This window comes from Ictalurus furcatus, chromosome 5 (genome assembly GCF_023375685.1).
Source record: "Ictalurus furcatus strain D&B chromosome 5, Billie_1.0, whole genome shotgun sequence".
NCBI lineage: Eukaryota > Metazoa > Chordata > Actinopteri > Siluriformes > Ictaluridae > Ictalurus > Ictalurus furcatus.
The window spans coordinates 27920585-27934641 of record NC_071259.1 but is presented as its reverse complement, the minus strand read 5'-3'; the positions used below and the strand labels follow the sequence as shown (position 1 = coordinate 27934641).

General features: G+C 41.7%; 1 protein-coding gene across 2 annotated transcripts in view; it reads right to left on the bottom strand.

Moving 5' to 3' along the window:
* Positions 1–14057, bottom strand: part of LOC128608122 (fibrinogen C domain-containing protein 1-like) — a 92261-nt gene that overhangs the window by 35002 nt on the left and 43202 nt on the right. For both annotated transcript variants that reach the window (XM_053625581.1, XM_053625582.1), the window contains one exon: positions 591–687. In XM_053625581.1, the coding sequence (XP_053481556.1) occupies positions 591–687 (97 nt within the window). The remainder of the gene's footprint in view (positions 1–590; positions 688–14057) is intronic.

Here is a 14057-nt window from a genome sequence, read left to right as displayed (position 1 = left end):
AAAAAACATTTTCCGTCAATAAGAAAGCTAGCATCCAGGCTTGTTAGCTAACTTTTCTTGTATTAGCAACAAAGATTATAGACATAAACATTTGAGTACATCGAAATTATTTTAGAAATCCTGTCAGGTTAGCTCATATTTTGCTAGCTGACTAGCATGAACAGTGAAGCTTTATGGTCAGCTGAATGAATGAATGAATGATACATGGCTTTTTAAACATCGTGTCATTTCAACACCTAAGAAATTGTCTTCTCTGTGAGGAAAATTATAAATAATATTTCCCCAAACTTTCTTTTCAGAAACGGTTTACTTCTAACCGCCGAATGTTTATCTGAATTTGAAGCAATTACCAACTTCAACATATTGTTAACTGCTCAGCGGGGAAGCAAAAAAAAATCCGCTCCACAAGCTTTTGCAGTTGTCTGCTAACATGATCACTTCATTTGTAAAAGCTCTGGCTTGCTCGTATACAATAATATTGTTTATTAAAATACCATCATGATAAGAATACCTTTCATGGAAAAAAAAACACACACACAAAAAAAAAAAAACCACGGGAAATGGAAATAATTCCTGAAAGCTGGACTTACCAAGCCAGTGTTCTCCTGTAATCTTGCCAAATCCCTCTTGATACGCGGCCCATTCCCTGTAGAAGTTCACAGAGCCATCTTCTCTGCGCTGGAACACCTGGAGCACAGACATATGAAAATAAAGGTATAACATTTCTGCTTGAAGATTTGAAGGATAACGTTGTCATCACACAAATAGCTATGTACATTGTAATATATATGAAAATGAACACTGAATCAATAATCAGTGTACTGTATGTTAGGCAATAAGAGTTTGCTTGTCGACAGAAACATTTAACACTCTGTTCTCTATTTATGACTGATTTTTATAAGCCCCCCCTTACCACCCCGCCACCCCCCCACCCCCCAGCGCCACCGCGAGATACTGATTCCAATAGATTTTATACAGTTAGATATTTGACGTTTATTCATACAGTATCTAACTTGAGTGAAACTATTTGTGTGCAATAACAATCCAACTTTTTTAACTGCACCTATACAGTAGTACAATGAGGAGACCAAAGCACCAGCCGGTATTATTCTCTATCATTGCTCTCTTCTGTTCCTCTCAGGGCAAAAAATAAAAAATAAAAATGCTGAGTCTATAGAAAACCAATCCTGTGCCATGCTCAAGCCCCTCCGCCTGACCAAGCACACCCTCTGTTTTTGCCAAGAGCAAAACCTAAGAAATCTATGTCTATATTTGATATCTCTGCTTCATAGTCAATAAAATACCCCTATTTCAAATAGATACAGTATAGGGCCAAAATTCTGTGGACACCTGACCACCACACCCACATATGGGCCTTAGCAAAATGTTGCCACAAAGTTGGAAGCACACCGCTGTATAAGATGTATGCTGTAGCATTACAATTAACCTTCACTGGATTTGTGCACAAAGTGAGGTCCATGAAGACATGATTTACCAAATTTGGACTGGAGGAACTCGAGTGTCCTGCACAGAGCCCTGACCTCGACCCCATTGAACACCTTTGGGATGAACTGGAACACTGTATCATCGCCCGACATCAATACCTGTCCTCACTAATGCTCTTGTGGCTGAATGGGCAAATCCTCACAGCCCCGCTCCAAAATCTATTGGAACACCTTCCCAGAAGGGTGGAGATTATTATAAGAGAAAAAAAAATGGGACTAAATCTGGAATGGGATGTTCAAAAAGCACATAAGGATGTGATGGTTTTGGCCATATAGGGTATTACATGACATGATGTCCTTTCATGAGTTGCCAAAAAAAAAAGGTTTTGGGGCTTTGTAAGTAAACTGGTGTGAAGGTAAGACCTCATCAGAATTTAAAGTGTAATTCAGGCACTAATTGACTGCTGATGCCCTTTAAGAAAATTAATCAAGCAAGCAGTGGATCAATGACTGCTGAAAGTACCAGCAATGGGAAAAAAAAAAAAAACCCTGGATAGTAACGTAAAGGAGGCAAGGGCATGTGCTCAGCATTGCTCCGTCAGGACGAGAACACGCACTCGGACACACATCTATACACACAAACGCATCAGGGAACTATATAAATTGAATCCACAATGATGTCGACACATCCTCTGGCCTGAATTCGAAATCATAATATTGTCTCCGTGGGTGTGTTTGTCAGCGATCGACAGCCTCCTACTGAAAGAAACGGTTTGTGCTTCAGTATAAGCTTGTTACGGTGGTTTAGCTGTTACTGAAGGCATGTTCGTGTGGACGTATAGTGTAGAACCCGGATCCAACAGTGAGGCCTGGGAGCTGCACCTTTCAAGCGTCTTGGAAAGCACAGCACTTCTCTCGAGACAGCATGCGAGAGCTCCATGCAGGTGCTCGGGGCTGCATTTAAAATGAATAGCTGTGGCTCGTCTCAGAATAAACCCTCTCTTTCAATCCTCCTCCAATCCACAAAGGAACCAAAGAGAATTTAATTATTCAGCATAATCTCTGTAACTACTTACCGAGTCACCTTTCAGAAGCAAGAGTTCTAAATCTTCATTGCACCATGAGGACAAACCTATTCAAATACAGCGAAATTCGTGTGTTTTAATAAATATTTCACAAGGATATTCCCACTAGGGCAGCACGGACTGGCTTTCGTTTAAAAAGCGATAATATGTTCAATTGAAAAGAGAATGTATTGCCCGGCACGAGCGAGCACTCCTGTGGTAGAGATGATTGGCTGTGAATAAAGGGTGTAGCTTTGGGTAACATCTCCCCAGCAAACTTGCTGACCTTATCGTCTCATACGCAGGGTAAACGGGGAAAAAACATACATTATAATGGCATTAGATGGAGTGGGAGTGGGTGTGTGATATTTCCTTCCTCATGTTTCTCTTCATATCCACCATAAATCTGCTTCAGCCTTCACACAGTGTGTCCACAAAGCAATTTCTCTCCCTGTAATGAATGTCCACTGGCAGCGGAGCACACAATAGCTGACACTAGTCCTTCAGCTCAGATGAGCTTCAGCAGCAGATTACACTGCGTTGCCATGTACTCCCGCTCACTTTTGTCTACTTTTGTCACGTTTGGCTTTAACCTCGAGGGACAACTTTGTTGAATTACAGAATAATGGTTGTAGGAAGTTTGCTCTGAGTGTGTGGATACTGCACAGTAAATATGTGTGCGTGTGTTTAACCGCTTCATAGTTCTATTAATTCTAATGTTTGTCCTGTTTATAGTTCCTTTTTTTGTTGTTTGTTTATTCTCTTTTTTAAGTAAGATTAATTAAAGCAAAAGCAAAGAGCATGACGTCATCACAGGAAAGTGTGGTCTTAATGTGATCACATAAAGTGTTCCATAAATCATTTCATTCATTATTAATAATGCTCACAAAACAGTACCGCAAACTGCTAAGGTCTGGTTGCTAAGCAACATACGAGGGCAAAAATTATGTACAGAGCAATGGCTTAAGTGTATATCGAGGCTCAGCCAAGAAGCTTTTAGAACCAAAACAATCCATTTTTATAATTTATGTCATGAAATATTTGCTAATTAATACATTAAGTATAAGTGAAGCATAAATTAAGACTTTTAAGTAGTTTAAGTAATTCATATTGTAAACATTGATAATGGTATATGGAAATAATATGTTCGTTATCGTTACTGTAATTAGTTTTAACCGCATTAACCATTTAGTAATGTTTAATGTCAGTCCCGCGAGGATTTCGCCATTTTGCAATCGCAGAAATGAACGCAAAATCAAACAAACTCCGTAATATTCTGAGGTGCTTGCAGTTTCTCAAAATTACCCCGGATTTTCCGCAGATTTGCCCCGAGACGCTTCATGTGACGTCATCACAACGCACATTCAGCTAAAGCCCTCTTCGATTCACGTGAGTCGAACATGAGTACAGCAAAAAAGGTCTCATTTGCCAACAAACATCACTGTGAAAAACCGTGAACAACAGTTTCGTGCAAGTGTAATGGGAATACTATAAGGATTACATTTTTTTTTTTCATTTAAAAGCAAAGAAATTAATATTTTGACATAACACAATATTGACAGGTGCTTGATTATAGTTCCGGTCGTCTCTTGCCAGTCGTGGCTCACATGAGCAACCTCCTGGTGCATGTGCAAATAACTTTTGGTAGAAATGAACACACATTGTTCTCTGAAATGTTTTTGTTAGGGTGTCCATACGTCCTCTTTTTCCCGGACGTCCTCTTTTTCAGACCTTAAAAAAGCGTCCGGCCGGGATTTCTAATTTTGAGAAAATGTCCAGGATTCGGCTTTAGCTTCGTTATGATGAGGCTGCACCAGAGATCTTCATTTCTTTGGGGCGTTATTGGGCAATAGTAGGTTTGGTTTCATTCACTGCCAACCAAGAACAAAAGGTGAAAAAAAAAAACAAGCCCTGCAGCAAAAACGACAGAAAAACAAAGCATGTGCTTCTGTAGTTCCTCCCAGCAGGCTGCTTCTTTAGGCAAGAAGGTACAGCAGTGTGATGATGACAATCTACTGCACTGACAAACACCACAGTGAGCCAGTGAGCACTGAGGGCAGGACGCGCTTGTCAACATGTCAATCGACTCAGCTCCGCCTCCTCTGTACGGGGTCCAGAAGTACATTGAGGAGAGAGCAATGAAGAAGTGAGTGGGCCCACAGCCACACAGCTGGGTCCTATCTGATTCAATAGTGCAGTTATTGTCTCCTGAAGTACTGCAGGCCTGCTGTAAGACAACGAGAAACACACGCTCTGTGATTACAGTGATCGATCCACTTTATTAAATGAGCATAGCCCCAAAATATAGCACAGGAATGTAGTAGACTAAAAGCATTGCTGTATTTTCTTCCCAGTTTACAGCCTCTCTATAGTTCCTTTACACCATCCAAATTACGCACGTCCATCAATGACAGCATTCGGCAGGGAAGATAGAACCTTTAACTTCTTGGGGAGACACATAGAGTCCACAGAACCTCTTCTGCAGATCTCTGACCCTCGGTTGTTTGCATCGATGGCACAGCGGAGAGGCGAAGTGAGACGCTTGAGCTTTTCTTGCTTCTAACCACAAGATTAGTCAAAAGAACCAACTGTTTTATTTATACTCTGCTATTCCTACGAATGACGATGCCTTATAAAACACATTCAAAGAAAATACTTAATAACAGCACTAATCAATGGGATGGTAGGAACGTGTCCAGAAACAACTAGTCCAGAATGTGTATTGTACCAAGTGCAGCAGGACAGCATCCATTTGGGCATTTTTTTTTTCTTCTGACTGTCAGTGAGTAATCAAAGAATGCAGAAACAGGATCATGGAAAAGAGGAAGAGCAAGAGAGGACGAGAACAAGAAGTCAAGTGTTCTTTGCTGCTATTCTTTTGATTAGAAGAAGCGACCAAGGCTGAAATACAGAATTACAAACAAAAGCCGAAAGGGTAATTATAGTCACTCTTTCCAACTGGCGGTAATATGTTGAAACGGGGCGGCAGAGCAGTACAGCGGACCGCTTTAGGATTCCTGGTTCTATCCTGAGCTTGGTTTACTCTCAGGTTTTGTATGGGTTTCTTCCTGGTTCTCTGGTTTCTTCCCACCTTCCAAAAACATGCCAGTAGGTGAATTGGTGAGGTGTGAATTCATGGTGTCCCATCCAGTGTGTATTCCCATCTTATAATGAGTCTTTATTAGTCACATATATATATGCACAGTGAAATTCTTTTCTTCACATACCCCAGAATGTCAGGAGGCTGGGGTCAACCATGAGGTAGCGCCCCTGGAGCTGAGAGGGTTAAGGGCCTTGCTCAAGGGCCCAACAGTGGCAGCTTGGCAGTGCTGGGGTTTGAACCCCCGACCTTCCGATCAGTAACCCAGAGCCTTAACCACCAAGCCACCACTGCCCCCTGGTGGTGTGGGATATATCTCTAGATCCACCATGACCCTGACCAGGATAAAGCTTTTACTGTAGATGAATGAAAGAATTAATATGGCGGGGGTTCGAATCCCGTCTCTGCCATGTGTGCTCGGAGTTTGCATGATCTCCCCGTGCTCCGGGGGTTTCCTCCAGATACTCTTAATTTCTTCCTGCAGTCCAAAGACATGCGTTGTAGGTTGATTGGCATCTCTAAATTGTCCGTAGTGTGTGAGTGTGTGTCTGTCCAGGGTATCCACCGCCTTGTGGCCCGAGTTCCCTGGGATAAGCTATAGGCTCCCCACGACCTAGAGTAGGATAAGCGGTACAGAAAATGGATGGATGGATGGATGTGAGGCAGCCTGGGAAAGCCCATCAGATTTCACTGTAGCTGGCAAACATAAAAATTAGACTTTTCTACCTGCAACATGCTTTGACACGTCTAATTTTATTTAAAACATACATAAATTTTTCTCGCCGAAATGATTTCAAAATTCTTCTGAATAGCACTTAAGTCAGTAGTCGGAGTAGAGATGTGTGGAATACCTGTGTTAAATCCTCAGTATGCATGTGTAGCCCAAGTCTTAGTGAAGTCCAAATGTAATGGTATCAAAAGTACTAGGTGTACCAGGAGTTTTTGGTACGCGTTCAACGGGGCGGGAAAGTAGTGTCTGTTGCTGATTGGTAGCACACAATTAAGCAGCATGTGACACACATATGTACACACAGAGATGTCATTTTTATGCAAACAGTGTTGTGCTGTGATGACGACATAATAACGAAATCGCTTTTACCGTCAGCACTGAGCCTATTCTGGTTGTCTCTCAAACTTCTGGACAATAAACTAGCTTTCCTTTGTCTTCATTTGGGGCAGTTGTTGAGACTGTACCATGGAAAAAGGTTCATAGCTATTAAGACAACACACACAGACACACACACACACACACCAACTTCAAAGAACCAGGCTTACACAGGCCGCTGAGTCACCACACACCTAATCATCGCAGGCTCTTAATCCAGAACAGGAAACTGGAGATAGCACATTCTGAAATGATGCATGCCACTGACGTGAGAAGACTCATGCCAGCTCATTTCCCTTCACGTTATGGAGTGTGCTTATCCGGTACATCCAATAACTCCATTCCCGACAAAAGAGCTTCCACTTTACACGGCGCTCTCCATCGCTCCTTCAATCACTGTAGCAAAACTACACAGAAAAACCCTCATTTTTTTCTTTTCTTTTTTTTTTTTTAACTTAACGGTTAAAAACGTTATCACCGTATTGACCCTGATTTAATTTGCTGTCCATCACTCGGCATGATTTCTAAATATAAATGTCAGTTGGAGAGCTTTTCGGCATTTGGAGTCCAAGAAGAACATGGCAAAGAACAGAGGGATTAATATACCCTCAGCGCAATCTGTAAATACTTGTTAATTATGTAATATGCAGTCTGTGCAATTAGATTGAAGAGGGAAAAGCGGCCAGTCGAAATCATTGCAACCATCTGCAACCCATTAGCAATTAAACACCCTGTTAATGTGATTCAGATTGAATCGTGACAATGGACGTTTGCAGCTCCTCTACCTGCAAATCATGGAAATCCAGTCGAGGTTATCGAGGATTATCCGGATAGCATCTGAGGTGAACAGCTACAGATGCCATCCGTGACTCGCGGCCGTTTATTCACACAGCACTTGACGTTCTGCACCTAGATTTGTCACATAAATAGGCACCGAGGGCACTAGGAAGACAAACTGAGTAAGAACAGTCATATAGCAACTGGGCTCGTGCACAAGCCTGGACTCCTGAGGCGCTTTTTTAAAAGACCTTTCCGCAATCTTTATTAGCACATATCTGCAGACGAGGCCATGTTTTGTCTTCAAGACATAGTGAGTGTTTTCTAGCTTATACAGCTATACCCTCTCAGTACGAAGGTTAACATTGCCTTGTTCGTCATTCAAGCTAATACAAAGACAGCTGTTTCCTTTCTGAATGTATTCAAGACGCTGAAATGGTATTCACACGGTGATGCAGTGTGACGAAGACAATAGCTCTGCACTCGGTTTTTTAATTGTTTGGTGGAAGAAGGATTGGATTTTTAGGAAATTAACCTTACTGACTGAGTGACTGACTGAACATATGCCCATGAGATGTTATCAAAAGCGCATTTTATGGTCAAAAGTATGTGGACACCTGACCATGATAACCAATATGTGGGCCTTCCCTAAGCTGTTGCCATGAATTTTTAAGCACACAATTGTATAAGATGTCTTTGTTTATCAGGGCTCTGAGCAGGACACTCGTTTAAGGAGGCAGCCTGTTTAAGGACAGGGTTTGGCACTTATTTAAGGAGGCAGCCTGTTTAAGGACAGGGTGGGCACTTATTTAAGGAAGCAGTCCGATTAAGGCCTGGGGTTTGGCACTCATTTAATGAGGCAGCCCGTTTAAGGCCGGGGTGGGTACTCAAGGCGGCAGCCCATTTAAGGTAAGGGTTTGGCACTTATTTAAGGAGGCAGCCCATTTAAGGACAGGGTTTGGCACTTATTTAAGAAGGCAGCCCGTTTAAGGACATGGGTGGGCACTTATTTAAGGAGGCAGCCCATTTAAGGACAGGGGTGGGCACTTATTTAAGGAGGCAGCCCGTTTAAGGACAGGGGTGGGCACTTATTTACAGAGGCAGCCCATTTAAGGACAGGGGTGGGCAGTTATTTAAGAAGGCAGCCCGTTTAAGGACATGGGTGGACACTTATTTAAGAAGGCAGCCCGTTTAAGGACAGGGGTGGGCACTTATTTACAGAGGCAGCCCATTTAAGGACAGGGGTGGGCACTTATTTAAGAAGGCAGCCCATTTAAGGACAGGGGTGGGCACTTATTTACAGAGGCAGCCCATTTAAGGACAGGGGTGGACACTTATTTAAGGAGGCAGCCCTTTTAAGGACAGGGGTGGGCACTTATTTAAGGAGGCAGCCTATTTAAAAAATGTCACAAAATATCAAACTATGGTGCAGACATTAGCAAACAAGCTAGGTGTGAAAACAGCCAAACGCTACATCTTTAAAGTTTTGCTCTGGTTGGTCTTGCCTTGTTATGGATTGTCATCATCTTGACTGCAACAACACTGGCTGTTAATAGATGCTTAGACACTTTGGAGACATCTTCAGATCATAATCATAACGTAGGGTTAATCATCCCTCAGCAGGCCACCTTTCTGGATTATTCAAATGTTAAAGCTATGAAGGACATAATTATACATATGTCCAATAAATGACCTTTTATTCATAAGTAACTTCTGCAAAAGTGTAGTTGGAAGATCCTGTCCTCATGTTTTGGAAAAAAAAAAAAAAAGGCTCCGGCGCGATGTATATAGAGCTCTAGATGTTGTTATTGTCCATCCTTTTGGGTTTATGCAAATAGCTTAAGGTCTGTCAATCCGTAATGTCTTGGGATTAATGGAGCCTCTGAAAGGTGACAGCGGGAGCCGGTGTTAGATAATGAAGTTGGACAGCAGTAATGTCCTCAAGGCCTGCTGCTTTTCCGAGTAGATGAAAAAGCAAAATGTGTGCTTTAAAGGAAACTCAATTTATTGCGAATCCTATGCAGACTTCAGTCGCAAACATATAAAGCGCCAACTCCCGCTGAGTTTGAAAAGAAACCCAGGGAGCTTTCGAAACTCTGCGGCACTCTGAGAATTTTGTTTGCCACTTTTCCTCAAGAAACACAACACAAAAGTGAATGCTGTCATACTTCTGACCAAACATTTGTGCCATTCCCTCGATGGTGAATATTTCAGTAGAGGCACCTTCCCTCCAGTCATACAGCCATCTGATATAAATAAAGCATTTCTCTTCCTTTTACCAAATAAAAGTCATAACATCAATAATACAATATTGTCTTGCAAATGAAATAAATCTCAGGCAAGCGTGCGGTTTGAACTAGAAGGATGATGATCATTCTTGAAGCTAGCCGGCAGGATATAGTTGCAAAAAAAAACCAAAAAACAACGAAATAAATACTAGTTTCTGAGCGATCAGTGGCAAGGCTGTACGATTAAGTATGCATAGTTCAGTCATTTTAAACTAACCTTAAACTACATGCTTGCTGTTCCAGCTCTGAGAATATAAATAGAGCAATTCCATAAATCCTTAGAGCTTCAGACCTTTAGTGGTCATGCAAAATTCAAACCACAGAGATGGAAAGAGAAAAGGAGAAGTAAGGCTCTCTAGTATTAATGGTCCTTTTATCTCTCATCACCTTTTAAAGTTCCTGCATAAAAATGGATCCTTTTTTCACCCTTCCGCTGAGCTGCATCTCAGAGTTTGGAGTGCAGAAAAAAAAAAAAATACAGCAATCACTGAAGAGGAGGTCGGAGCTGGAGATGTGCAAGAAAGCCTTCTTTCAAGGAGTTTTACGTCTCCTGCATCTCTATCAAAAAAAGATAAAACAGTCTAGATTCAGACGACTGAAGCAAGATCAACGCCATTCATTCCATTGCCATGGACTTCCTCCAGGGCGCACGGTGGCTTAGTGGTCGGCACGTCCACATCCAGGGTCGGGGATTCGATTCCTGCCGTGGCCCTGTGTGTGCGGAGTTTGCATGTTCTCTGCGGGGGTTTCCTCTGCCAGTCCAAAGACATGCATGGTATGCTGATTGGCGTGTCTAAAGTGTCCGTAGTGTATGAATGGGTGTGTGAGTGTGTATGTGTTTGTGTGCCCTGCGATGGATTGGCACCCTGTCCAGGGTGTACCCCGCCTTGTGCCCCTGGGATAGACTCCAGGTTTCCCCGTGACCCTGAAAAGGATAAGCGGTATAGAAGATGGATGGATGGGTGGATGGACTTCCTCCAAACACTGCTTCAGTTTCCACTCCCATGCTATATTTCTTTATCTTGCTTTATCATGTGATTTAGACAGATTCCTGTAGCAGAACAAGTTTAGTCGAACAGTTCTGTTGCTTCTGTAGCATCACGTCATCCTCAACATATTTCATACCTGAAAAGTTACTTAGCAATAGATGTAGTGTTCATGGGTCATTTTGACTTTCCGCCACTGAGACAGAAAAAAACAACAACTTGTTTTCTTTGTTCATGTTTAATTCACAAACATTTGAAAAAAAAAAACTTTTTGAGGAAAAGAAAGACAAAAACAATCCACTTCTCATGCCTGGGAATGCTTCAAGCAGTAGGTGTGTGTGTGTGTAATCAGGTATGAGTGCATACAGCAGATTGTCAGGTACTTCCCCTGTTCTCAGTGCACTTAACCTGCCCATAGCGCACGATTCCAGGTTGACATGACATTGTTTACATTATCACGTGTTTTTGTTTTGGTTTATGTCCTATCTCCACCCATGTCCTGTCATTAATAATAATAATAATAATAATAATAATAATAATAATTCCTTACATTTATATAGCGCTTTTCTTTCTAGACACTCAAAGCGCTTTACATAGTAAGAGGGAGGGAATCTCATTAACCACCACCAGTGTGTAGTATCCACCGGGATGATGCGACAGCAGCCATAGTGCGCCAGAACGCCCACCACACACCAGATATTAGTGGAGAGGAGAGGAGAAGAGAGGAGAGAGTGATGTAGCCAATTCAGAGTTGGGGATTATTAGGGGGCCGTGACAGAGAAGGGCCTATGGGGGAATTTCGTCAGGACCCCGGGGTTAGACCCCTACACTGGTATTGTAGGTCATTGGTTGTCTCGCTCATGTGTCTCACTTGCTTTCAGTTTCCCTTTGTAGATTTAAACCCATGTGTTTCTTCGTCCAGGACGAAGTATCGTTCAGTGTTTAAAAGTGTTTAAGTGTGATCCTCACCGAGGCTTTTTTCTCTGTTTTTTTTTTTTTTTTTGACTTCTCACCTGTTTTTTTTTTTGTGTGTGTGTGTGTGTTTTACCTCACCTATTCTGTATTCTTTGTCCATCTCTTGACCCACCCTTGTTTCTGGATACTGTCTCTGCCTGTCATATTGGATTTGTTTGCCTGCCTCTCAATGAAAGCTTTTACTGCACTTGTACCCGTCTCAGCCTCCCGTGACGTGACACAGATGTGCTATATGGAACAATGGCTCTATAAATAAAATCAATATAAAAAGTAAATAAATAAAACTCCACAACGAATAGACAAAATTCAGAAAAGGCTGAAAAGCAATTCCGCTTAGACCTTGAGATATTTAATGGAGCCAGAATTTAATGAAGATTTTAATTATTGCCTAACACTTTATTTAGCCTGAGGCCATTTCAATTGAAAAAAAATGTTATGTTGGGTCTCACACACACACACACACACACACACACACACACACACAAAAAAAAACCCCAGCAACCTTTTAAGACAAACCAATGAATTGAAGTGTAAAGTAATCAGAAGTTAGAAAATGCCAGAAGGCGGCTGAAAGGGAAACGCTATGTGACCCTCATTGTTAAATGAGCTTTGAAGCTCCAACTGTCAGCGCGGTATCCCACAGTGCAGCGGGAGACTATTAGCACGGTTCAGCGGAAGCACCAACCTGACGCAAACACAGCGTGTCACTGTGTGAAAGAATCTCCTGAAGCTTGGATCCTCACACAGTTGAAACGACTGAACTCAAAGTGAAAATAAATAAATAAATAAATCCTTTGCAACACCATTCACATCCTGTGCAAACAGAGCCCATGCAACAACAACAACAACAACAACAACAAAAAAAAACCCACGTGTTTGAACTGTTGCTCCCGATCTGTGTGAAAGTTGACACCACTTTGCTCTCGCTGCTCTCTAGCTTTATAAAGCTGAATGAGAGCAGATCATCTCATTCACAAGCTGCAGACAGTGACAGAGGTCCAAACTGTGTCAGGATCGTCACGCTCTTCAGCAAGCGGCATGGATCTCCAGCTCCATTTGTGTTTTGTAGAGTTTTCATAATTCTACATTCACACTAGAAAGTGACAAAATGACAGGTGAATACTGATTTCCTGTCTAGGTTACGCAATGTGCAGGCACGACATCAGTAACATCTGAAGTGAGATTTTCCCTCTGAAAATGAGGTATTATGTTGTAAAATCCAGACGATTGGTTCGAATAATTCCTCTGACCATTAATTCCCATTTAATGTTTAATTTTACAAAAAACAAACAACAACAACTCTTATTAAATGTCTATAGAGATATTATCAAGAAAGGGAGACGCTTTCACAGACTTCTTGTCTGAAAAGTGAATACATAGCTTGTTTAAAAAATTTAAAAAAAACAGTGGATGACAAAAACAGAATGTTTAAAGATGAATGGACAAAGAAAGATGTGTTTATTCTCTACTTTGAGTTCAAAACAGAGATCTTATCTGTTCAAAGTCTGCAGAAATAGTCCAAAATGGTCAAATAAAGCATTTCAAATTGTTCACCAGTTCAAATTGTCTTACTTATAGCTCTGAACTAATCAGTAATGGTTAAGAATTAAAAGGTATCTATAGTCACTATAGCTCAGACATGTTTACTGCACTACATGGCCAAAAGTATGTGAACATCCTGACCATCACACCTATATGTGGGCCTTCTCTAAACAAAGCTGGAAACATGTAGATAACAATTATCTAGAATGTCTTTGTGTGCTGTAACATTACAATGTCCCTTCACTGGAACGAAGAGGCCTAAACCTGTTCCAGCATGACAATGCCCCTGTGCACAAAGCAAGATCCACGAAGACATGGTATGCCAAGGTTTGAGTGGACGAATTCGAGAGCCCTGACCTCAACACCTTTGGGATGAACTGAAATGTCAGGTGCACCCCAGGCGTCCTCAGCGGACATCAGTGCCTGACCTCACTAATGCTATTGTGGCTAAATGAACACAAATTCCCACAGTCATTCGCCAAGCTCTAGTGGAAAGCCTTCCCAGAAGAGTGGAGGTTATTATTACATTAAAGGGGGAGAAAATCTGGCGTGGAATGTTCAGAAGCACATATGTGTTGGTGTGATGGTCTGGTGACCAGAAACTTTTGGCCTTATACTGTAGTGTATCTCTACCTTTGTAAGCAAGGACTTATATTGTGAGTCAAATGAAAGCCTTAATTTCACTGGCTGCACATACAAATAGAATAATCCTTACTAGAAATGGGGATTATATGGAAAAATTTTGCACTTTCGTGATACTTATTTGTAAAAAAAA